The following is a 26,054-nucleotide window of genomic DNA, read 5'->3' on the forward strand; positions in this document are numbered from 1 at the left end:
TGTTCCATGCAAAGAAGTATGGCACGCATGCCAGCTTTGCCATTACTTGCATGAGCAAGCAAGGGTGCACAATTAGGGAGGACTGTTCTACCACACAAATACTGGAATATGTTGCGGTGAGCTAAGCGACTTGTGTTTTAATGCAAAACACAACTAGTATTGAGGTGTGGGTAAGTTCACAATGACGTGCAAGGGTAACACTGAAACAGGTTTGAAACATCACCTACAGTTCAGGTTTCTTGCTGGACGAGGCAGTCTCCAAATAGGTGCTACGAAGCTGAGCAACAGAAACCTTTGTGTCAAGTATGCCAACCTCGCCATTGGGTAGACTTGCTTCGGCAGTTTGAAAGTCAGCGCCTTGCTTCATGGTTGGTTCTTTATATTTGAAGACTTCCAGCTTTGAAGAACCCGTATCAGCGGACATCGAGCGAGTCAGTAGCTTATGTTTCATGGTAGACACTTCTCGAGTAGGACCTTTAGATTCAGCAGGACGCAAGACAGATCCACTATGGATGTACATAAGAGTTTCACTTCGTTCAATGTTTTCAGGGATCGTGCTCTGAGAGTCTGACATCTGTCGAACAGAAAGGGGCATATCTTTACGAAGTGCTGAGGTTTTAACAATTGGCTTTCTTATAAGAGCAACATCAAGTGTGGATTTTCCTTCTTCCGCACATCCCCTATCATTTGAGCTTAAAACCGGTCCTTGAGTTTCTGATGGAAGGACTGTCCTGCTTTTTAACAGCTTTCTAGGCTCCTGTTGCTCATCTGCATTAGATGGTAGGCTGTGCAAAATCTCTACTAATTTGCTTGTCTGAACTCCGTTGCTTCCTGGTAATTTATTTACACAGCTGACACCAGCAGGTACATTAAATCTGCTCACGGACACTGGTTCAGGTTCGTGCATCTTGACTATCTTGGCAGCGTGGGCAAGGCCAGTAGGTTGGATGTGGCCATGAATTGGTTGATGAACTGAACTGATTGGATGGGTAGAAACCCTATCAAATGCAGAGGTTTCAGACTGCAAAGGCATGTAGTGCACAGGAGCAGGATGGTGCTTTCTTTGAGGAACCAAATCTGGGGTAAATTCAGGGCTCCCACGTGAGCTTTCATCTTTCACCAGCCTCTCTCTAACTTTAACTCTTTAAAAAAGAAAAATGATTAGTGCTCTCATTATCCATAAAAGATAAATGGCAGCAGAATGAATACACAATCTATACAATGCTCATTTAGGAGTTCGCCTCCTGATTGATCACAACTTAACATATTAAAGGCCTTCTGTCAGATAAATGTCAGAGTATCATGAGAGATGTCCAGTTTGCAAGTATGGAATTGTGGAAAATTGAGAATCAAGAATTTAACATTGAAGTAGTTACATTACCATCTCTACAACCAATTGCTAGCAGGTATATTGCATGTTTATTTTTACGTAAATATCAAGATAATGAATTGTAACTTTCAGTTAATAGTATTTTGGCACAATGAGGTTAGTGTGCAGAAAAAGCACAAATGCAGAGAAAGGTCACAGTATTAAATTATTTCATCTACACACAAAGTGGACATCTCTGCACCCACAGAAGCATACAACTATGGTAAATTTGTTCACAGAAATTGTAATTAAGCGCAAATGACATGAATCTACAGAGAACGTAATATAGCTTGACTTGGGATAATCAAAAGTTCAAACAAACTGAAGTACAGGGATACAACCCAAACCACCAATCCAGTTAAACACAAGTATAAAAAATGGATTGCAAATACCAATCCCAATTCCTACAGTTTTAATAAGATTTACTACTAAAACCCAATCACAAAAAGGGTCCATTATACACAACCTTTTTTAAGGTCAGATCACAAATAATTTTTGCAAGACTATATAATCTGAAGCAAATTGTTGGCCCAATCTTACTCTCAACCAAATGGAGAGCTTGCGTGTAATGAGTGCAAAGTCACTTCATTCAATGCCTAAATGAGATAAATAACACTTCACATGCTCTTTATATTGTCATCATTTATTGATTGCAATGATTTTTAGTAAAGTCTTTATGGAAAACAAGATCCATTCCATAAAAAGGGTAAATCTAAGAACCAAGAATGTTATTAGGAAGGAAAGGACAATGAGAAGTAATCTGAATCAATTCATGTGTGACCAACATCACAACCCCTTAAAGTTGCAGCCAAGGGCAGTGCTCCCAAATGGAGGAAAAATGGGCATAGAGCTTTAATAATGAGGAAGTGTAAATGGACCATGAAAATTAGGCCAACAATTCACAGACTAGAATCTAGACAAAGATATAGTTTTAGGAAAACTGATTGCAAAATCTGTGTAAACTACTTTGCTTTTAAGATCTGTGGCAATGATCCTTCACTATCAAGGACATCTGCAGATGTTAAAGAGGTCTTCTTTAATGCCAGTGAGCCCCCTAGCATAGTGGGGTGTGACTTCTAGAATCTGGATTTTCTAAAAGCGCTGCACTAAGCATTAATCAAAGAAAATATGTACACCATACTCATTTTAAAATTAATGTAATGAGCTGAACTGTAGCACAAAGTCAATTGTTGCTAGAGTTAAAAATCCAACAGCCATGATTATCATCAAGATGCCAAATAACTTAATTCTTAAGGTTTTAAAACAATATATGATTACCTAAAATATAGCTGCTGTGTATATTAGAAGACTTTTGCTTTGGATGTACTTATTATTAAAGATGAATTAAAACAGGGCGAGGTTGTACCATACAATGGATTTTACATTTTATATATGTTTGAAGCAGACGAGGGTCTTGTCCAGTAATCTTTTTTCTGCAATGAGAAAGTACTCTGCCCCACAAGAGAAAAGCTTGCCTACATAATGTCAAATACAGCAAAGTGGCAATGTTAAAACTCAAAAGGTAGGAAATCCACCTAGACAAAACACTGAAAGAATGTCAGACGAGCATACAGTGCAGAGAAATGTGTAATGGACAACACGCTCTCCTAGAGTATTTCAAACAGGGTTTAGTGCATTTGAGCACCAAAAATCCCATTTCCCTAATACTGGAAAGTGAACAGGATTCCTTCAGTAGAGAAAAGAGACTAACTTTTATGAGCATCTGGAAGAAGCAGTGTTGCTACATTCTGAATGATGGGCATGTGACTTCTGAAGTGTTTAGAGATGGTTCAAGTAACCACGTCAGGTCAAAGCTCATGGGGCTGGCTTTGTCTGCTAGATTTGTAGCCTGGTCGATGATAGTTTAACTATGGGTTTTTTAAAACTTTATTTGAGAAGCTGTCCGGCCAATGCTACTAAAAAATAAACTGATGAAATGAAAAATATTTAAGATTCACAAGGCACACTTTCATAGCAGTTGCTGGTAGCCAAGTATACTGCACAGAGTAGGTGTGCGCTTTGTGAAAGAGAAGTGTCCTCAATCACAGTGAAGTTAGCCAATTGCTACTGCACCTTGCTGTGGTGGACAAACAAAAACAGAGACAGGCATAAAATGGAGAGCTTGATTAAAGCCTCTATAAGAGTAGATTTAATTTTAGGTATATCAGACGTTCTTATACAATGCCTGCCCTAACAAAATTCCTATACATGAGCTGAGAAGAAGCTAATGCAGGGAGCACTAATATTCTATGATCTTAGGAAAAGGATGAAAAAATCTTCAAAAGAAAACTTCAGAAGGAAATAAGTTAGCAAATGACAAGACCGAAGAATAAAGACTAAAGTCATCATTTGAACAACCAATATTTTAGACCGTTTTATAAATTATGGACATTTGCCTATCTAGGGCGTCTAGCAGGGAGGCTACCTCAAATCAAGATTGCAAATTCCCTTCAGTCTTCATCCGTTTTATTCATCCGTTTTATTCAAGATCAATTTAAATAGAGGGCATTTCATTCAGGCCACAACTTTCCTGATTCACAACTGAATAAAGGAGCAGCTACAGCTAGGTCATAAAGCAAGCTTGGAAAGGATCGGTTGTCCGCATATATGTAGAACTTTCATTGCTGACACTTTCATCCCACTCTCCGTCCATTTTTCTGTCAGGGTTCCATTCAGGTTTGTTTCACCCACCATAGCACAAAGCATGGGGAACACAGTCAGCCCACTTTAGCCCCTGGCTTAACTTTGAACGACCAGATTCTTCTTTGGCACAATGTCCATTTACAGAAAGATTGTTTAGATTAACAAAAAAAATTAAAAACCTTGGCAAAGCCAAAAATGGCATCAAACGCCAGAATGACTGGCTTTGCCATAGTTTGCTCTTTATCAGCTCCAACTAAGCATGTACATCAACTGGAAGGGATAGCAACTAGAGGGACCTATATGCAGTAGGACAGTTGAGATAGCTTTTACTGGTATTATAGTTTGATATCCCCAACTTCATGGTGAGCACAGACTGCAGCAAATAACAGACTTTTCTCCAACCTAAATAAACCATGTAGGGGAAGATTGAGCTAGGCACAGAAGGATCAAACGAGTTGAAACCTCCAAAATCATGTATTTGTGTTCTTCTGTCGAAAGACAGAACCTTAATGGACATGCAACGAGGACAAGGTTACCTGTTTGGGTACTATAGCTGGCAGAAAACAATTGACATGAAGTCGTTTGCTCTCAGACACAAACTTCTGGGAACACGAGGCCTGGGTCGGCTAATCCCAATCAGATGGTCATATGATGGCTTATTTTCATTTAACTGAAAGCATGCCAAACAGAACTGGTGATCCTATTTTCTGCTGCTTTAATGTACTAGAAAACACATTAAGCATCTGACACCAAATACCTGTCCTACACATGTCTCAAATAGCCGTTAGAGGTCAACCATGAAGAAACCAAGCAAATCCGACACGTAAGTGACCAGAAAATTGTAGCAGAAGTTTAAAAATTAGTCCTCCACCTATGACAAAAGGATAATGGGTAGTCAAACACCAACGTACGAAGTACTGCCAAAAGAGGAAACCTTAAGTGAAATAATTGTTCCAAGATCCTAGTCTTCTGATTGAGAATAATAACTTGATGTTCATTAGTACCATGCAAAACAATTTAGTTGGTGGCATTGGTACAGTTATTGGAAGCACGTTTCATATTGAAATGCCTTTGACAAATGGTTTAAAGTTTCTACCTCACAGATAAAGTACATTCAACAGTAAGGGCTATGGAGGGACATCCTCGGAAAGGAGCCCACTTTCTCTCTGCCCCATGTCAACCCACAAAGCTGTACGCTCATCCGCTGAAGGTCACTCAAGATTAAATTGTACATCAACTCAAGCCGAAGAACTTTAGGCCCATCTCATTACTCCGCCTTATTTTTCCTAAGGTGGCAGAAAAATATATGAATCAACAGCACTCCTTTATTAAACCAAAGGATCTTCATGAGACCCAATCTGGTTTTCATCCCAAATATAATAAAGTCGGTACTTCTGCTTGCCTCCGGATCCATCCATCAGGTTGTCAATAGCGGAGACACTACAGCTCTGTCATTGCTGGACCTCAGTGCAGCCTTTGACACGGTTGCGCGGTCTTCTTTGTGGTACGGTGGCATTGGTGGGAAGGCGCTGCGGCGGTTGGCCTCCTTACAGAGCCACACTTTTCAGGTGGCACAAAAAACATTGTCTTCCAAGGTTCTCACTGGAGCAGGGGGTGCCCAAGGCCTTCTCTCTTAGCCAGACGTTATTCAATCTGTATATGCACCCTGCACTAGGGCTTTAACAGTGTCGTATGCAGATGATAATCACTCTCTCAGTAGGCGGCCGATACTGTAGTTCTGCTTAGGTCTTGCTTTATGGAGGTGGCAGAGCCTTTGTTGTCTCAAGCTAAATGCTGGCAAGACTGAAGTCCTCATCACTGAGAAGTAGCTTTTAATTTGGTCCTCGGCCTGGTCGCCCGATTCTCTAGGAATCTACCTGTGTCCAAAACTAAAATAAAAAATCTAGGTATCCAATTTTACTGCACATTATCATTTGACAGCCAAATCACAAGCCTAGCGGGACAATGCTTCAGGATCCTAAAAACATTTTTTTTTTTTTTAAATCCTTGGTTTTCAGCCAGAGGCAGCCAAGAAGACAGTGGTCCAGCCTCTGGTCATGTCCAGATTGCATTTCTGCAATGTGCTATATTTTGGGGTCCCTCAGTCAACTTCTGAGACTTCAGCTTGTGTAGAATGCTGCATCATGCCTGCTGCTAAACCTGCCCAGACGCTCCCCTAATGTCCCCGCTCTGGCAAAGTTGCACTGAATTCGCCCTTGAAAGAAAGGGTGTCCTTCAAAGCTGTGTGCTACGGTTATAGAATTTTTAACTGAAGGTCCTAGGTATTTGCAGCCTTTAGTTCCACCTTATACCCAAAGAAGAGGATTGAGATCTGCCAGGCCTCATTGGTCTGTATTCCCAGCATTAAAAGAGCTTGCATTGGAGGATGTGGCTCTGGCATTTTGTACGCCAAGATGGGGAATTATCTTCCCCTTTTGCTTACGCAGGAAAGTATGAGCCAGCTTCCCGAAAACTAACAACCTGGCTTTCTAAATCTGCATAGTACCTTGAGCTCACCTGATCTGGACTTTGGGAGCAAAACCGTAGCACTGGGACACTTCAGACGAAGTAGGCTTGCGCTTTTTTGAAATCACATTATTATTAACTACTATATTTAAGGGGGATGCATTTCTAAGTAATATAATTTTTAAGCTACGTAATAGGGTGCATATTTTATGATTTGGCCCATTGAATCAGTTTTCAAAACTTAATGCGCTGGATTATCATGATGAGCATAACATGTACCAGGAAATACATGTTTTTTTTTTTTTTAAACAGCAGTCCCCATTATAAAATGAAAGGAAAAAGTCACCTGATCCATCTTTCTGAATTTATATAGAACTAAAAATGGTGTCACTCCTGCAATAACACATTTTATAGTCCTGGTGTATGATTTGACTTTTAAATGGAAAGGATAATGTTACTTACCCAGTAAGCATCTGTTATTGGCATGTAGAGCTGTAGATTCACATGCTTTGCATACTCCTGCCATCTAGTGTTGGTCCGGATGTTTACAAGTTGTTTTTCATCAAAGAAGTCTTTCCAGTCATGAGGTAGGAGACTCCTCCTTTCAGTGAAAGTGCACATGGGCATTGGCTCCATTGTTCGATTGTTTTCCCATTGAGGGTGAAAATTGAGCAAGCAAGAGTAGAATAGAGATGTCCATGCGTATGTATATAAAGTAAGAGAAAACTGCAACAAGTATAGGAACGCGGGTGGGCGCATGTGAATCTACAGCTCGACATGCCAAGGACAGATGCTTACTGGGTAAGTAACATTATCCGTTCGAGGCATGTGAGCTGTAGATCACATGCTTTGCATAGACTATACAGCAGTATTCTCCTAAAGCGGTGGCTAACCTGTTGCAGTGGTCTGAAAGTGTTCAAAGTACTGCTTGGCCTACATTAGCTGGTTGTCTCGCTAACACATCTACACAGTAGTGCTTGGTGAATGTGTATGGTGTAGACCATGTTGCAGCTTTACAGATGTCAGGTAAGGGGGTGTTTCCTAAGAAGCCATAGTAGCTATTACTTTGCAGGTGGAATGTGCCCTAGGTGTTATTGGTAAAGTCCTCTTTGCTTTTGCATAGCAAGTTTGAATACATTAAACTATCCACCGAGCAATACCCGATTTGGAAATAGGATTGCCTTTGTGTGGTGAAGCAAAAGCCACAAAGAGCGGTTTAATTTTACGAAATGGTTTTGTTCTATGTAATACAATAATGCTCGTTTAACATCTAATGTGTATAGAGCTCTTTCTGCCACTGAATCTGGTTGAGAAAAGAACACAGGCAACTCAACAGATTGATTGATTTGAAAGGCTGATTCCACTTTGGGTAGGAATTTGGGGTTAGTGCAAAGGACCATTTGTTTTGGTGGACTTGACAAATTGTTCCTCTATGGTTAGTGCCTGCAGCTCACCCACTCTCCTCAGTGATGTAACAGCAATGAGGAAAGCAACTATCCAAGTGAGAAATTGCAGTTTACATGTGTGCAATGGCTCAAAGGGTAGACCCATTAGTCTAGTAGGGACAATGTTAAGATTCCACACTGGAAGAGGTGGAAGTCTTGGTGGAATAACTCTTTTGAGTCCTTCCATAAAAGCCTTGTTAATGGGTACTCTGAAAAGACATATGCTGTCAGTTTTGAAGGTATGCAGCTATTGCAGCAAGATGTAAGTGTATGAATGTGCAAGCTAATCCGGGCTGCTTTAAGTGTAGTAAGTAACAAATGATATTTTGAACGGAAGCATCTAGCAGGTGGATATGGTTATTATTACTATATAAAACAAACTGCTTCCTTTAGCTGCATAACAAGCCCTTGTAGTAGGCCTTCTGGCCTCTTTAAAATTCATACAGTCTGGTGGAAGGTTCAGATAGCCAAACTCTGATTTCAGGTGCTGGATCGCTAGGTTGAGATCTTTGGGATGTGGAGGTCTTGCCTCTCCATGGCTCTGTGTGATGAGACTGGGTGTGAGATGTAGTTTTTGATGAGGAACTACTGAGCTCCAACAGGGTGGTGAACTAAGGTTGACAGGCCCATGTGGGAGCTATTAGGATCAGTGTGATGGATGTTTGTCTGAGCTGCCGAACCACTAGGAATGAGTGGGAGAGGCGGAAAAGCGAAATAACACTGACCAGTTCATTCATAGGGCATTGCCTTTGTCAACAGGTGTGGATACCTGGAGGTGAAGTTTGGGCATTTTGCAAACAGATACATCTGTGGAAAACCCCACATTTGAAAGAATGGAAGGGGAACTCGAGGGGTAAGTTCCCACTCGTGAATCTGTCGTTTCTACCTGCTCAGAAGATCTGTGATCTGATGGTTTACTCCCGAGAGGTGTTCTTCCAGGAGATACATTTTGTGATGCATCGTCCACCTCGGAATAGCTTATGCAAAGCTAGACAGCTGGAAAGGGTGTGTCCCCCCCCCCCCTTTCTGAATGTAATACATAGTCGTCATGTTGTCGGTGCGTATCAGGACAGTTTTGCCTGTAAGCTGAGTCGGGAAGGCTTTTCGCGCCAGAAATACTGCTAGCAGCTCTAGATGTTTTATATGAAGTTGCTTTTGCTTTCGACTCCACACACCTGGAATTATGGGAGTCTGGAGAAGAGCTCCCCAACCAGTGCGCAATGAGTCTGCTGTTAGTACTGTCTGCGGAACTGGGTCAATGAAAAGCCACCCTTTGGATAGGTTTTGTGGATTCCCCCACTGCAGAGCGCGATGGATGCGGCCATCTACCAATATTAGATCTAACAATTGACCTTGCGACTGATTCCACTGATGTGCTAAGCATTCCGGAAGGGGATGCGTTTGAAGTTTTGCATAGGGAACTATTATGATGCAAAATACCATCATTCCCAGTAGTTGCATATATACTCGCGCTGGTAAGGACTGGTTGGGCTGAAATTGTGATATTAGAGCCTGAATATTGCAGATTCTGGCTGCATTGGGACAGACAGGGGTCACCTCAATACTCAAAAAGCTCTAAGGTATGTTTGTGTGTTGGAGGGTTGGAGATGGTAGTTCAACACATTTACTGTGAACCGGAGATCGTGCAGTAACTGTCCTGTTATTTGAGTGTACTAGCGACACTTTGGGTAAGAACTGGCTTTGATGAGCAAATCGTCCAAGTATGGGAAAACATGAATAAGTCTTCGTAGGTGAGCAGCGACTACTGCCAGGCATTTGGTGAATACTCTGGGAGAAGTAGTGACCCCGAATGGAAGCACTTTGAACTGGTAGTGTTCTCCTGCTACCATAAACCTGAGATATTTGCGATGAGCAGGATGTATTGGAATATGGAAGTATGCGTCCTTTAAGTCTAGAGTAGACAAAGTTGCCTTGTTGTAGGAGTGGGAGAACTTGTTGAAGTGTCACCATGTGAAAGTGATCTGAGGGAATATATTGATTTAACTCTTGAGGTCCAGGATAGGCCTGAGAGAGCAGTCCTTTAGGGGTATTAGAAAGTACAGGGAGTATACACCGGATACTTGATATTGTAAAGGTACATGCTCTACAGCTCCCCTTTTGCAGAAGAGAGTGACCCTCCTGCTAGAGGTGGTGTAGATACTCTGGTGACCTTTTTTGTGAACTTGGAGGAATGTTTGGGGGATCGTTGGTAAGCTCCAGGCAATAACCAGATTGGATCATTCCTAGGACCCATCTGTCTGAAGCTATTGTATGCCAAACGGGGAGGAATTGAGAACGCCGTCCCCGACAGTTGTGGAATGGTCGGGGAAAGAGGTGGCAAGTCACTGTTTGTTGAGGGGGAGGTGCAGGTGTGGAACCATAAGCTCTTCCCAAATCTGCTTAGAAAGTAACCTCTCGAAGAGGTTGACTGACTATTGCCTCTATAGGATGTTGAGGTGTTGTCTGTAGATATGCTTTTGTAGTCCACCCTGTGGAAGGAGCGACGAAAAGAACCCTGATTGGATGGAGACTGTAGGGCTCCCATAGATTTTGCAACGTTTGTGTCCATCTTCTTAAGGAACGGTCTACCACAGGATCAAAGAGATGCTCTTTATCAAAAGGTAGATTTAAGATAGAAGCCTGGACTTCAGGTTTAGACACTGCCATTCTAAGCCAGAAATGCCTTCTTAGAAAACACTGGTGTTGATTGCACGAGCAGCAGGGTCAGCCGCATCTAGAGCACAACTAATAGAAGTATTTGAAATTAGTTTCCCTTCCTGAATTAGGGCACATGCCTTAGCCTTTTGTTCATCAGGTAGAAATTGGGGCAATTGCTCCAATTCATCATAGTGCTCTCTGTCTAATCTAGCTAAGAGAGCCTGGGTATTGGCACTACACCAGTGATTGGCTACCTGTGCAGTTACTCTTTTTCCGGAGGTATCTATTAGTTTAGATTCCTTGTCTGGAGGAGGGGCATCTCCAAGGTTTGTGAATTTGCCCGTTCATGGGCATTAGAAACCACTAGGGAATCTAATGGTAATTGACCTTTGATATAAACTGGATCTGCTGCTGCAGATTTATACTTCTTATCTACCCTTGGTGTAAGAATTCTTGCATGAACGGGATCTTTAAAAATGTCGTCCGCATGTTTTAGCAAGCCCTTAAGCATCAGCAGTGTATGAGTGGATCTCTGGGAAGAGCTTAGTGTTTCAAAGAGAAATTCCTCCTACAAGTGACTCTTTATGAAGCTGAACTCCATGATATTCATCCGCCCTATATATTAACTATGTACCCTACATTATCATCAGGTGGAGAGGGTTTTGCAGGTTATAAGTCTGAGCCATTATCTGCGTTTGGATCTGTATTATAATCATCCCATGCATCGGGACTCTTATCTACCCCATCTCCATCATCCTGGTTGTCAGGTGATTGTAGTGGTGGTGAATTGGTTATCAAATTTGGGTTAGGTGAGGAAGGAGGTGATGGAGGAGGAGGAGAGGGATCAGTACCAACATGTTTTCTCTTTAGAGAAATATGATAAGTGTCCTCTGTTTCTGGTTTATGTTTTAAAGGCAATTTTACATGAATATGTCCAGTTTTGGGATGGATGACCAGTTCCTTTTGTTTCAGGTCCTGGTTTGAAGGCGGGATGTCAATATGATGCTCCTTTGATGGAGTAGGAGCTTTTTTTGTTGCTAATATTTTTGGAGCCAATGTTTTCGGCGTCTAAGTGTTCGGATCCGAAGATTATTTCGGTTTCAGTACCAAAGGGATTGTTACCAAAACGTGCTTTGGTGTAGGTGCCAATGGTTTTGGCTCGATGCCCGAGTGCGGCCAACTTTATCCAGACCCGGAAGGCTTTAATATTTGTTTCGGTGCCAGGCCCCAAGGCGGGGCGTTCGAAACATGGTCTCGGTGCAGACCTATGCCCAAAAGCAGAGGAGGGACCAAAGCCTTTTTCTTGGACAGAAGTAGAGTTTGGGCAGGGGAGGATTGGTACTCAAGGTACGCTGACCCTGCAGGATGTCTTCGTCCAGGTCCAAATCTACTTCTGACACGGAAATTAGTTCTTCAGGTGCTTGAGCATCAAAGACATTGTGTTCAGAATCTTAGGAGTAGAAATCCGGAGCAGAGCTGCTGTTTTGTTGGGATGTATGACGTTACAACGCAGGCTATTACAACGCCTGCCTTTACAACGCGGTTTTTACATCGCAAACCTTTACAACGCATAGCGCTTAGAGGTGCTGGATAGTGGTAAGTATAATTTTCTATTCCAACTCCAGTCCCCGTGGACACTAGGGAAGGTGTTGGATAGAAAATTAAACGTATTCCCTATCCTAGAGCGCCCCCCAGCGCAATGCGTTGTAATGGTTTGCGTTGTAATGACCGCGTTGTAATGGTAGTGCGTTGTAATAGTTTCGTTGTAACGGTTGTTCGCCGTTTTGTTGCATTTCGTGACGTCGAGCCTGATGCGTACAGAGCGTCTTCTTTAATCGGAAGGATCTGCACGTGTTGCAGTCTTGTTTGTCGTGCTACAGGGAGAGGCACAAGTTGCACACTTCGTGCGAGTCCGTGCGCGAGTACTTGGCTTGGCACCGAGCACAGAACTTAAATGGAGTCCATTCCATCGACTGAGCTGGCCCGACATGGCTCGACCCAACGGCCTTCCACGAAGTTTCAGATCAAAAGATTATTCTGAACGATACGAGGAGAATGGGAAACGCGATCGAATAACAATACCGACGAGGGTAAGTGTATTGCGCACCGAGGGGAACCCGAGAAACGGTGTTGAACTGGAGCGCAGCAATACATGTACGAACCAGATGGCGGAAAAATAATCTAACAATGGAGCCAATGCCCATGCGCACTATCACGGAAAAGAGGAGTCCCCCATCTCGTGATTTGGAAAGACTTCTTCGAAGGAAGTAAAACAAAGTGCAAACATCCGGAACCAACACTAGATGGCAGGAGTGTGCAAAGCATGTGAACTACAGCTCACATGCCTCAAACACATTTTTTCAAAGCATATCCTTCCAGAATTTGTAAACTATTGTTTCCACTCACACTGGCATTCAATTTCATTAACAAAACATTTTAGATTTTCCAGAGCTCATACATCAATGCAAGATTAATTCATGCAGTGCTAAACAAAAACAAATTCAACCATGAAAATGTGTCATATGTAATATTTCATTTAAGGCTAAAAAAGTATTCTCGTCATAGCTTGGAAATTGCCTTTCAAAAATGTTCCTTACTAGTTTTTGTAGCTAGTTCCAGAATGTACTCCAAGTAAAATAAATAAATATATATATATATATATACACACACACACACACACACACACACACACCCCAATGCAAAATCTTGTGATTCCAAATGGTCTTTAAAATAGCCCAGTGGACATGAGGTCTAAACAGCAAACTACGCGACTAGGTTTAGATTGGAAATATGTACGATTCATTGTTTTACTTATCCCAAACTTCAGTCGCCTCTACCCACGCCAATCACTCTGAGCAACTCCTTACAATCACACAGTGACACAAGGGGTATGGAAACCAGAGCATGGACATAACATCGGACTAGTGAAATAGACTAATGTTGAATTTTATACAGCACACATTCTTTATGAAATAAAAAACAAATTGTCTATGTCCTCGAACGATATTTGAGTGTCGAGATCTAATAAGGCTACTCTGAACATACACAGTCAATAACTCCATTAATTTCCCCAATGTTTTACATTTTAAATACAATAAAAGTACTCTAATTTTAATTATTTCGTTTCTGTGCTAAAGGAGTTATCAGTTCTTGGTTCCCATTAGCAAGAAGCTGCAGCACCAGAAAATATATGAATGAGTGCAAGCATCCCTCCGAGGCTCCAGTCATGTTTTCTATGAAGTATGAGAACTTAAAGGTCTTCGTAATCCGGCAAAATAGGACCATATGAAAGTATTCCCCTTTACTCACAAAGGATCCTGTCCTATGAGACTCTTAATTATGTTTATAGACTACGAATAATTATTATACCAAAAAGACCACTTCGTTATTAACCCAGGTTATACATTTATTATTTTAATCATAGTAAAAATATTTTTAAAGCCAGCTGCAAGGAAGGAATTGTGCCACACCACTGTGATAAATAAGTTTTAGGAAAGGCAGGATGGATGGGTAGCTTCACTGTACCTCTGAAATAATTGGAAGCTGCATTTTGAATTTAACGTTGAGAGGAAACCTAGAACCAAATAATGAGTGAGATCTTCCCCACTACCCTTCTATTTTCCTATATGGATATAGGAAATATAATTGGCTGTATGACAATTGTCAACATTTGTTTTAAACCTCAAATCAATCTAGGGGATGTCAGAGCTAAAGCCAAAACCTGGGAGAGGAGTATAATCACATATTAACAGCATTTTACTAAATTTGTTTTAGCGGTTCTCAGAAGCACCAACCGTTTTAACTATTCTTATACAACATCATGATTAACAGTGAAGGTGGGTCTTACCAATAGTGTTTCCACTAGAAAATAAAGTAGTAATTAAGGTTTTACACCACTCAACTCTTTGCGAAATGCTAAAGGAGTAAATATATATATATATATATATATATATATATATATATATATATATATATATATATATATATATATTTGTCAGGATCTCAAGCATTGGCTGGTTCAATTATGACATTTTGTTTGCTCGGTTCCATGCCTAGTGAGGATCTAAATGGGAATTAAGAAAAAAGTAAATGTACTTCACTCCTCTGGAACGCACAACCACACTGAACACTCCAATTTTTACCGGCTGCCCAATTCTAGTTTATATTGTTTGACACTTTTGTTAGCAGCATAGTGGGGAAACTGCAATTACCCATCAAGAGGGTGCATGTGAAGCTTGTAAAAGACCATTATACAAGCTTAAGAATTAATTTAGGTAATTAGTGGGAATTTGTTTTTGTTTCTTCACACAGTTTAAAACACACTGATCATTTCCAATTAAATGTAAAGTTAAAAATTAACAGAAAAGGATAGCATACTTTTACAACAGAAAAACCTATTAATAATTAGCCAAAACCCACACAGAAAGAATGGTGCAGAAAAACAAATTTTCAATTGACATCTACCACGTAGTTAGTTAAAATAAGTAAAACACAAAATAGGCTGTCCAATTAATGTGTTTTTCAGGAGGTATTTGTGGGGAAGGTGGAATTTCTATTAGATTGATATTAGAGACTATGCAAAACAGTGCAGTTACATTGGAGAGAAGATACGAAGGGGTTGGGGGGCTGAGTACGAGGCAGCAATCACAAGGTTCAATACCTGGAGGGCCAGTTGATGAGGGAAGGTGTCTCACCGTCTGAATCTTTCTGGAGAAACCACTCTGGTGTGGATTTCCCCGAGTTGCTACAGTACACAAAGGAGAACACCTCTTATATTCTCAACAAAACAAAAGAATCAACATTCACATTTGACACTTTCCTATGTTGCTTGCATAGCTCTTAATATAGAATTTACAGTAATATTCCCCACCACTTGAGACACTAGATCCAAGGGTCAAGACGGGCAGACCATTTTAGGTCTCGCCTGGCGATGCAGCGAGAAAGCGCTGTTGCCAGCTAGATCTATTGTTATCGACTTGCCTGCGAAGTGGTACAGACCGGGGCACGCGCAGGGCTTTGGCGATTGTGGTCTGTGGACGCGCTTGTGATGGCGCGCCGCGCGCACACGCTCCAGCCGGCCACAAGCGCACCAGCGGCCCCCAGCTAGTGCATGCGTACTAGTCTCCTTAAACGCGAGCATGGCGTGCTTTTGCTAAAACAATACCGCCATACTACATGCCGCGCTACACCCGCTAATAGTATCAACATGCATACGGAGAAGGCTTCTGCTCGCTTCTTCGATACCCAGGACACGATCCAGTGCATACACCAAAGCTGTTCCACAAAATTTAACATGCGCCCACAACCAACTTGCAGTTTCTCAAAAAGCAACCTACACTACCACACCAGCATTTCCAGCATTGTACTACTACCATCATAATTGTTTTTTCCAACTTTTATAATCTATTGAATTGGTGTCCTATTAAGCGCTACATAAAACATACATTATGATATACAGCCATTTCAATAAATAGACTAATGATCCCAAGATTGTTCTACGCAGACCTTACCAACCTAGAGTGTTCACAAACTACAGCAATTAATTGAGACCATCTCTCACTTCGGGACACACCCTCTATTTCTGCACCAATAGCAGGCTTCCCCCTTTTGTATTCTTAAAAGCATCTCAGCAACAGCATCATAAATCCAAGTACATTCAAATAAACGACTCTCATATAGGAGATGTTAAATACTCTATAAATAAGTGAGCACCTAGCCTTCCAGCGTGGATAATATGGACTATGCTACTGTTAACTTTTGCTTCTTTTGGATCTCCCATGCATCGGACAAGGTCACTCTAACAACCAGGAACCAAAACAGTCCATTTTGCCCAATGGTTCACAGAGAAATGGTCAACACTCAAATCTGCATTAAAGAGGGAAGAGTGTAGCAATTGTGCCCTTTCTGATCGGATGGCACACAACAGAAATAAATCTACCCTCAATCTAGACATGTCCAAAAAGTCTTTAATAAAGCGATATTTTAATTATCAAGAATTTCAACAATGTGCGATGGCCAGGTTGCAAACCCTCCTTCTCAACACCCAACGACCAGCTTTCCTAATTATTTGAAACTGAAGTTCTCTAATTATGTAGATCCAACTCAGGAGAACCAGTTTCCCTTAGCAATGGAATCCACGCCACGCTCTGTTAATTCAGTACGCTTTTCTGTTGAAGCCATTGTGGAGCACCAAATCTCTGTGCAGCTCAGCTGTCCAATCCAAAATCTTCAATGATTCGGCACCAACATCTCTACCTCTGTACTATCCACTCTAAATTACTCCCAATTGTTGAGCAAGATCCAGGGGATACGAAGTACATATCAGACTGATCTCAGCAGCCAAGTGTCACAAATACTCAGGATATTTTTTGGCAGGTGAATTACCTGCTCATTACCTTCGAATCTGGCTTTCAGTCCAACAATACAAATGACACCATTTTGGCCATACCCCTTTATTTGCAAACGTGCTTACGTGGTAGCTGACAAAGACTTGCAGTTTAGAATGCTCACCATCATTCAACAGGACAGAACCAGAAACTTTGTATACCTGGGCTCGTACTCGTGTACACGGATCTTATGGTTTCCACCTTTATATATGAGCAAATGATACTCCATTTATCCTCAGTGTGGACTAATCTGAGAATTACATCTATCAACATTGTGAAGGTGCACTGTGCATCCATTACCTGACCTCCAAAGCCATTGTCTAACGCACAACTCGGACAAATTCGAAGTGATGGAAATCCAAGGCAATTACGGCCCCCTGGAATTGTTGTCTGGCAGTAGGGCAGCCCTAAAACACACCAATGATATGCAGCATTGCCTTCAATGTGAGAGGTGAAACAGTTTAATCAAATTTGAAACTATCACTTATACAATGCAAATTTCCCGCAAGAGCTCACTCCATAGAGCCCAAAGACCTGCTGCACTGCATTCTTGATACTCACCTGGACTACAGCAACTCTGAGATGCTCTTACACTTGCATACATTTCAGACCATAGTAGTCCGATTACGATGTGCCCCCAAATGTTCTTAATTGATTCTGTTACAGAGGCCAGTAAGCAGTGAAAGCCAGGAGTGACAAACAGTAGTTATTAAAGTACCTACTTAAAGTAAGTTAAGGGAGGAATAAGTTTGTCAGGGGCAGATATTGCACATATTTAAAAGCCAAAAGCAACCATCATGCCAAACTGTAGTAGTATGCTGTGCAAATTAAATGTAATCCAAGATTATAGAGATGCATGAAGTTGTGCGGAAAACTATTTTGTTCCCATGTTGATGAATCCCTCCTGGGGAACGCCATTTGAGTAGAACAATTGCCCTAATTGTTTTTATTATTTTTAGAATCAGTTTCTTTAATGCCTACCTTAATGTCTATCCTAAATCTTCCTCTTTATTGCTGTACTCTGCACACAGTTCTCCCTCAACTACATGTTTTACTTTACTTTTTACTACTGACTAGACCTTTGTACCACTAGTCCTCGCTTTAACCTTTAAACCTCACGCCCTGCCCTCTACCTCTTGCACTACTACTACTTCCTTTACTCCAATTATCTTTATACATGGATAAGGGCCTATGGTGGAGGACGGAACAGTGAAGTCGAGAACCTCGGTTTAAGGGGATTAAGATACATTGTGTGAGAAGACATCCAAGAAAATAGGAGACAACTGTAGAAGTAGAGGTGGGGGTAGGAATAAAGGGAAAAAACGAAGATATTGAAAAGATAAGACGTCAATATCAAAAGGCTAGTACAGACTTAAGGACAGGATAAAAAGAAAATGATAGATGACTAGGGAGCATGATCAGAATCTTAGCAGTAAAAATGTGAAAGGAGTTCATAAGATAAATAAAAAGACAGAACAGTGGAAAGTAATATATGGTGGCCTACCATATCAAATGTTACAAACAGGTCAGGCACCATTAGTAGAGGGGCGCCTCTGAGACTAGCAACTTGCTAGGTGATTAAAAAGCACAAACAGAATTCCTGGTAGAACGGACATTGTGGGATGCACAGCACATAGTCCTCAAGTCTCATGAGTTGCTTCATCATCAATTTCTCAGATTGGTCCATTGAGGTGACTGTTCATTGCTCTCCGAAACATCGATGTTGCAGGACTTTCACCTGAGGTCTAGTGGGATGCTGAACAATAAGCGCTCGAGGAAGAATTCAACACAGCCTTCAAATTGAGATTCAAGAGTAGCACTCTGTACTGCTTTCTTTGGAGTACTCCTAAAACGCTCAACAAGTCGGTTGGCCTGCAGCCACACAGGTTTGCTATTTTGATGCTTTATATTCAAATGCTCCAACAAATCTTTACACTCTCGACTGCTGAAAGGCAGGTTACTGCTAAACTTCACTATGGGTGGAACATCCCTTTTCGCAAAGTTGCCATCTAGTCTTTTAGTGAATCTTTGAGTAGTAGATTAAAGATCTACAATTAATGGAGATCATGAGTGTTGGAAATGGGGGTTGCCCAAGTCTCAAAGGGGGTAGCATGGCATCAAGCGGGCAGGCCAAACTTCGAGGACATGTGAAGCATTTACGCAGCACACACAGACGACTCACCAATCACACTACAAAAGAGTCACGACACCACCTTTGGTTGGAAAAAGATTAAATTTAGTTATGTCTCCAACCTGCAAGGTAAAAAGAAATAGAATAGCGGTAGTCACAACAAGGTGCCAACTGGCACCAGAGCCAAGTACTTTATAGGGAATTATTTACATGGGACAAAAAGGGGTTGAGTCCAAAGTCCATGCTGTAATAAAGAAAGGTTGTGATTATATAACAGTAGACCTGGGGCCAATCTGGCGGGGCCAACTCAGGCTCTCATCCTTAGGGGGTTGGCTGAAATTGTAAGTTGCAACATTAGCGTAAGTACACCTCATGCGTGACAACACCAACCCAACCCCTGTAAGGGAAAACATTATAGCATCATGGCACATAATAGACAGGAACACCTGTAACAATTCAGCATGGGATGCAACCAGGGACCTAGTATTACATGACAGGCCAACCTATAGACCGACATTATGCAGAACGCCCTCCATCAGCGTCTCTTGACGGAAGAACATTACCCATCTTACGTGACGACAGGCATAGGCCTAAATCATGGGGCAGGACACCTGCAATCAAAGGGCATAAGACATCAGGCGGAGCTTGTGATGCTTGAACTCTTCCAGGGCCATTAATAGCAATAGCAACCGGTAACACCACATTAGGCCATGAAGATAACCGTTTCATCAGGTAAGTAGTCACCTTGCATTAAATGAAACCTTAGGTATACACACTAGGCATCAAAGGTAACTAGGGGGAACAGGACTCCTCTACTCCGCTACCTTCAACACAGACAACAGGCAGTGCATTGGCATAAACTTCTTCCCGGGGTCATCTTAAGGGGACAATAACCCATGGGGCCCAGGAACTAAGCATAGGATACCTTCAAAGCCAACATGGCCAGTCCCGGTGTCCAACAGAAGAAGATATGGAGGGGGCGAGCACCGACTTTGTGCCCCGTTGCCTTCTCCACCACCCCACACAGTCCGTATATGGCCCCACTCACCGGCTGCTCCACGACTCTGTTTAGGGACCTCAGCAGGCACGAAGCTTCACCCTGGGAAGCGCAGGCACCAAGAAGGTGCCACGAGGCCCCTCCCTCCTGGCCTTCCAGGCTGGCCCGGTCTCCTCTGTCCCCCACGGGGTTCCCTCGACTCCACGGGGCCCCGCTACACCACCTCTGGGCTCCGGCTCCCAGGGGTCCTCTGGGACTCTCACCAGATGCAGGGTGAAGGACAGGCACCGACAATGTGCCTCGAGGCCCCTCCTCTGGGGCCTAGCAACCAGCCGCAGGACTTGCAGCAGCCCTCAGGGCACTTCCTCCCCAGCGGGGATATTCTGGATCCTCCTTTGCGGGCTCCGTCCGGGCCCTCTCCCTGCTTTCCCACAGGTCGGGAGGCGGGCTGACACCGGCAATGCGCCCCGGCCCCGCCTACCATTACCGGCCCCTCGCGTAGGGCACAGACCGGCGGGGTGGCCTCCCGCTCCGGTCATCCTTCACAGGGCTCCCTCCTGACCACGGGAGCCCTGCACCGAAGCTTCACCCGGGTCCTCCCTCCCTCACGGGGACCCGGGGCTATTCTTCCGCTTCCTCCTGTCTTCCCGGCCGCCCGGGCAGGCGACCAATCCCTGCGCGGCGTTGGCGGGGGCGGGCCAATGACGCGGCCGGACGCCCCCGTCACATGGGCAGGTCGAGGCTGGCTTCTCGGGCCCAGCGCGGCCCTTTCTCTACTCCGGCGGCCCTCTCCTCACATCGGGGGCCGCCGCAACGTTGCACACCCCAGCAAGGGGGGTCTCCTCACGGCGGCGGCGGATTCCGGCGCTGCCACGCAGCGCGTGGCAAGGACAAGGGGTAGGCTCCCTTTTTAAATTAATTATTTATATAGCAGACAGCGCGCTGACGCGAGGGTAGGCTCCTCCAGCATGATTCTCCTCAGGAGAATGGCGCTATTTACAGCGCACTGCTCCTTGCCACAGTCTCCTCAGGAAACAGCGTTTTCCACCACGCACTACTCCTCAAACCACAGCGCTATTCACAGCGTACTGCTCCTTGCGCCCACACGGCAGTTCTGGGGCAGATTAGCGCTTTCAGATTATAGCGCTTCCTAGGGGGAACACAGCAGGCCCTCAGAACAACGCGCTTTTCTTCCCACAGCGCTGGGTAGGCAGTCCAGGGCTTCTAAGGACACGCAGCTCCTCCCAGTCCAACGCTTAAGGTAATGCAGCAGCAGCACTTCCAAAGGGGCCACAGCTTCCTGGGGGCACCAACCTCCCCAAACAGCGTCTGACAGGCTCGCCTCACGGAGAGGGGGGGCGAACAGTTCCACAGCCAGCCCCAGGGGCACACTCCTCACCTCCTGGGGGGGTTCAAGCCCACAGCATTCCTCCTCTTCTGGGCACCTCTTTTCCCTCAGCGTTGGCGTGGTACCCGGTCAAATAGCGTCAGTGACCTGGATAGGGGCCCTCCCTTGTCAGGGGCCCATGGGGACAGCAGAGGGGGGGGGGTTATAGGGGTGCAGGGCCCAGCTCACAGGCCCATGTGGCGGTAGCACCTCACAGCAGGACCCCTCTCTTCTTTGTCCCAGCGCTGACTGACCCTCTGGTGACACTTCTCCCTATTTATACCCTCCTCCCAGGCAGTGCCAGGACCTTCTAGAATGTTGGCACATCTAGCCTAAACTGGTTCTAGGGGAGGGGGTGAGCACCCTGGGTGCCAGGCTTTCCCTCCAAAAGCTAGGGGTAGCTGGGTAATATTATCTAGACCGCTGACCTATGTCAGTCCAGTGGCAAAACCCAGGGCCATGGCATCCATTTTAAATACAATACATTTCAATCAGGTGCAGTTTTAAAATGGGGGATTTTACAAGTGCTCACATTACTTCAGGTAATTACATTTTTCACAAGGTGTCTCACACCACTCATGGCCTATACAGGTTTAATCCCATGGGGGAGACAATCTAGATAAGGGGGTCAAAAGCGAAAAATTTTGGGGGGAAAAGGCCAAGTCCAACACGACTCCCCCCCAGCCAAAAGCCAGGGTAGACTGATCAATGCCTTGATGGGCTTCCCTGCTTGGGGCGGAAAAAGGTGGACGCAGGCCTGCAACTACAGGAGCACCTGCAGTCTCTCCTCCACTCTGGAACCCAATGGTTCTCTTTCGCAACCCTCCCTTCACCAACAAAACCACCCCACTGGTGTTCCCTAGTGGGATGTTTCTCCTTCCTAGAGTGGGAGGCTCTAGCCTCAGGCTTGTAATTCCCTTGGACCACTCTCTTCTCTCCAAACTGCCACTGGTCCACCCACCTGGGGTCTACACCCTCAGACTGACCAGCCCTTAGGGGCGAGGCTCTCCTCCCCCTACTTCTCCTCCAAGGGTTCCTCCATCTCCTACGCCTGGGGACACCCTCACACAACTCTCTCCCCAACCTGGAGCCGAAACCCACAGGCTGAACCGGTGACAGGGGCGAGTCCTCCCTCTCCCTGCACCCCCTCCCAGAGTTCCGCACCCTCCTAACTGGAGTAGTACCCCTGGGAGTCACCTCCGGGGGGACTCTGGTTACAGATGTCCCTCCCACCAGGGCAGGCAACCCCTGTCCCTGGCCACCCAACCCAGGATCTGCGCCCTGTGGCTGAGCTGGTGACAGAGAAGAGACCTTCCTCCCTCTGCACCCCCTCCCAGAGTTCTGCACCCTCCCACTGGGAGTAGTACCCCTGGGAGTCAAATTGGTAGGGACCTGAATTACAGGTACCCCACCCTCCAGGTCAGGCAACCCCTTAACCTGGAACCCCAGTCCAGGATCTAAACCCTGTGACTGGTCAGACCCCCGAACCACTGGAGCTCCGAATATTGAAGCTCCGGGTCCTCCTGACATGAGGGGATCCCTTCCTCTGGATGACACATCGGGACAGCCTAGACTCCCAACCTGGGGTTCTCTTAAAGAACACTCCAGGCCCGGTGACCACAGCTGGGGCATCTCAGGACACCTCCCCGTCTCACTCCCTTCAGGATCACTTCCCTCAGCCTTCCCAGACGCTCTGGCACTTACCCAGATGTCTGCCTCCCGTGCAAGTTCCCTGGGGTCTGAGAACCCGCACCGCAACAGATGGTGACGCAGTCTTGGGACACAACTCCTCAGCATGTGCTCCCGGATAACGGCATGGCACAGCCCTTCCCAATCCTCCACTGCTCTCCTCACCACCCAATCCTCCAGTACAGTCCAACACTCCTCCTCAAACTCTCCCCAGGACTGATGGAACAGCTTTCCCCTGCCCCTAAACACTAACCCGTCCTCCTCTTCCGGGGAATCAGGAACAGTCTCTTGGGCTTCGGGAGTGGGACTCCTTGCACTGGACCTACACTCGCTGCCACCACTGGATCCCACCCTCTTCGGTGAATCCAGACTCCTAAAACCACTCTCAGGGGACAACCTACCCACCTGAGCTGATCTCTCTCTGGCGAAGGCCCACTCCGCCTCCGCCATCCTCTCCAGCGCTAGGACTTTTTCAGTCTCTAGTCGCTGCTCTTCTACCCTCAGCTGCGCTAAGCCCTCGGCATGCCTGAGCTTTGCCAGCGCCAGCTGATGCTCCCTTACTTCTCTCCTATCTACCCACTCTTCTGGGGACAGGGAAAGGGATGGGGCAGTGCCCCCGGGACTGGACCCAGTGCGAGACTCCCTATCTTCGGTGTCCTCCACAGCTACTGGCGTCTCTGCCCTGCTAGACTCTTCCTCCTCCTCATCGGAGCAATTACCTCCCAGGGTTCTGGATGGGGAGCCCTCTCTCTGGTCTCTAACCCACTGACCCTTCAAAACTTCGGGGGGGTAGTCAGACAAGTCCCCATCAATCTCTAAGGGCTCTCCCCTCTTGAGGGCCTCATAGAGAAACAAATTCCTCCTAATGTTCCCTACTGGGGGTATCCCTCTCTCCAGGAGGAAGTCTATCACCTCCTGTTCGGTGTACTCCATCAGTTCCACTTCCTGGTAAATCAACCCCATCGTGGCGAGGTACACCCGGGACACACCCTCCCAGTGGAACAAGGGGACAGTTCAGAACACTCTTCGGAGGAAGCAATTTAGCACACAACAATAATCCCCACAACAAGGCTCGGATTACATCCAAAGCTCTATTTGCAGTGTAACCCGTGGCCGCTGTGGTACTGCGCAAACACAAGTCCTATCCCACCGCTCTGCCACCAAATGTTGGAAATGGGGGTTGCCCAAGTCTCAAAGGGGGTAGCATGGCATCAAGCGGGCAGGCCAAACTTCGAGGACATGTGAAGCATTTACGCAGCACACACAGACGACTCACCAATCACACTACAAAAGAGTCACGACACCACCTTTGGTTGGAAAAAGATTAAATTTAGTTATGTCTCCAACCTGCAAGGTAAAAAGAAATAGAATAGTGGTAGTCACAACAAGGTGCCAACTGGCACCAGAGCCAAGTACTTTATAGGGAATTATTTACATGGGACAAAAAGGGGTTGAGTCCAAAGTCCATGCTGTAATAAAGAAAGGTTGTGATTAAATAACAGTAGACCTGGGGCCAATCTGGCGGGGCCAACTCAGGCTCTCATCCTTAGGGGGTTGGCTGAAATTGTAAGTTGCAACATTAGCGTAAGTACACCTCATGCGTGACAACACCAACCCAACTCCTGTAAGGGAAAACATTATAGCATCATGGCACATAATAGACAGGAACACCTGTAACAATTCAGCATGGGATGCAACCAGGGACCTAGTATTACATGACAGGCCAACCTATAGACCGACATTATGCAGAACGCCCTCCATCAGCGTCTCTTGACGGAAGAACATTACCCATCTTACGTGACGACAGGCATAGGCCTAAATCATGGGGCAGGACACCTGCAATCAAAGGGCATAAGACATCAGGCGGAGCTTGTGATGCTTGAACTCTTCCAGGGCCATTAATAGCAATAGCAACCGGTAACACCACATTAGGCCATGAAGATAACCGTTTCATCAGGTAAGTAGTCACCTTGCATTAAATGAAACCTTAGGTATACACACTAGGCATCAAAGGTAACTAGGGGGAACAGGACTCCTCTACTCCGCTACCTTCAACACAGACAACAGGCAGTGCATTGGCATAAACTTCTTCCCGGGGTCATCTTAAGGGGACAATAACCCATGGGGCCCAGGAACTAAGCATAGGATACCTTCAAAGCCAACATGGCCAGTCCCGGTGTCCAACAGAAGAAGATATGGAGGGGGCGAGCACCGACTTTGTGCCCCGTTGCCTTCTCCACCACCCCACACAGTCCGTATATGGCCCCACTCACCGGCTGCTCCACGACTCTGTTTAGGGACCTCAGCAGGCACGAAGCTTCACCCTGGGAAGCGCAGGCACCAAGAAGGTGCCACGAGGCCCCTCCCTCCTGGCCTTCCAGGCTGGCCCAGTCTCCTCTGTCCCCCACGGGGTTCCCTCGACTCCACGGGGCCCCGCTACACCACCTCTGGGCTCCGGCTCCCAGGGGTCCTCTGGGACTCTCACCAGATGCAGGGTGAAGGACAGGCACCGACAATGTGCCTCGAGGCCCCTCCTCTGGGGCCTAGCAACCAGCCGCAGGACTTGCAGCAGCCCTCAGGGCACTTCCTCCCCAGCGGGGATATTCTGGATCCTCCTTTGCGGGCTCCGTCCGGGCCCTCTCCCTGCTTTCCCACAGGTCAGGAGGCGGGCTGACACCGGCAATGCGCCCCGGCCCCGCCTACCATTACCGGCCCCTCGCGTAGGGCACAGACCGGCGGGGTGGCCTCCCGCTCCGGTCGTCCTTCACAGGGCTCCCTCCTGACCACGGGAGCCCTGCACCGAAGCTTCACCCGGGTCCTCCCTCCCTCACGGGGACCTGGGGCTATTCTTCCGCTTCCTCCTGTCTTCCCGGCCGCCCGGGC

General features: G+C 45.5%; 1 protein-coding gene across 30 annotated transcripts in view; it reads right to left on the minus strand.

The window, feature by feature from the left end:
• Nucleotides 1-26,054, minus strand: part of SVIL (supervillin) — a 761,399-nt gene that overhangs the window by 341,287 nt on the left and 394,058 nt on the right. For 16 of the 30 annotated variants that reach the window (XM_078663368.1, XM_078663358.1, XM_078663370.1 and 13 more), the window contains 2 exons: nucleotides 15,242-15,325; nucleotides 228-1,142 (listed from right to left, as the gene is read on the minus strand). The exons of 11 other annotated variants lie outside the window; for them this stretch is intronic. In XM_078663368.1, the coding sequence (XP_078519494.1) occupies nucleotides 228-1,142; nucleotides 15,242-15,325 (999 nt within the window). The remainder of the gene's footprint in view (nucleotides 1-227; nucleotides 1,143-15,241; nucleotides 15,326-26,054) is intronic. 3 more of the 30 variants (XM_078663371.1, XM_078663372.1, XM_078663360.1) reach the window with 1 other exon arrangement.

This window comes from Lissotriton helveticus, chromosome 10 (assembly GCF_964261635.1).
Source record: "Lissotriton helveticus chromosome 10, aLisHel1.1, whole genome shotgun sequence".
NCBI classification, from domain to species: Eukaryota; Metazoa; Chordata; class Amphibia; order Caudata; family Salamandridae; genus Lissotriton; species Lissotriton helveticus.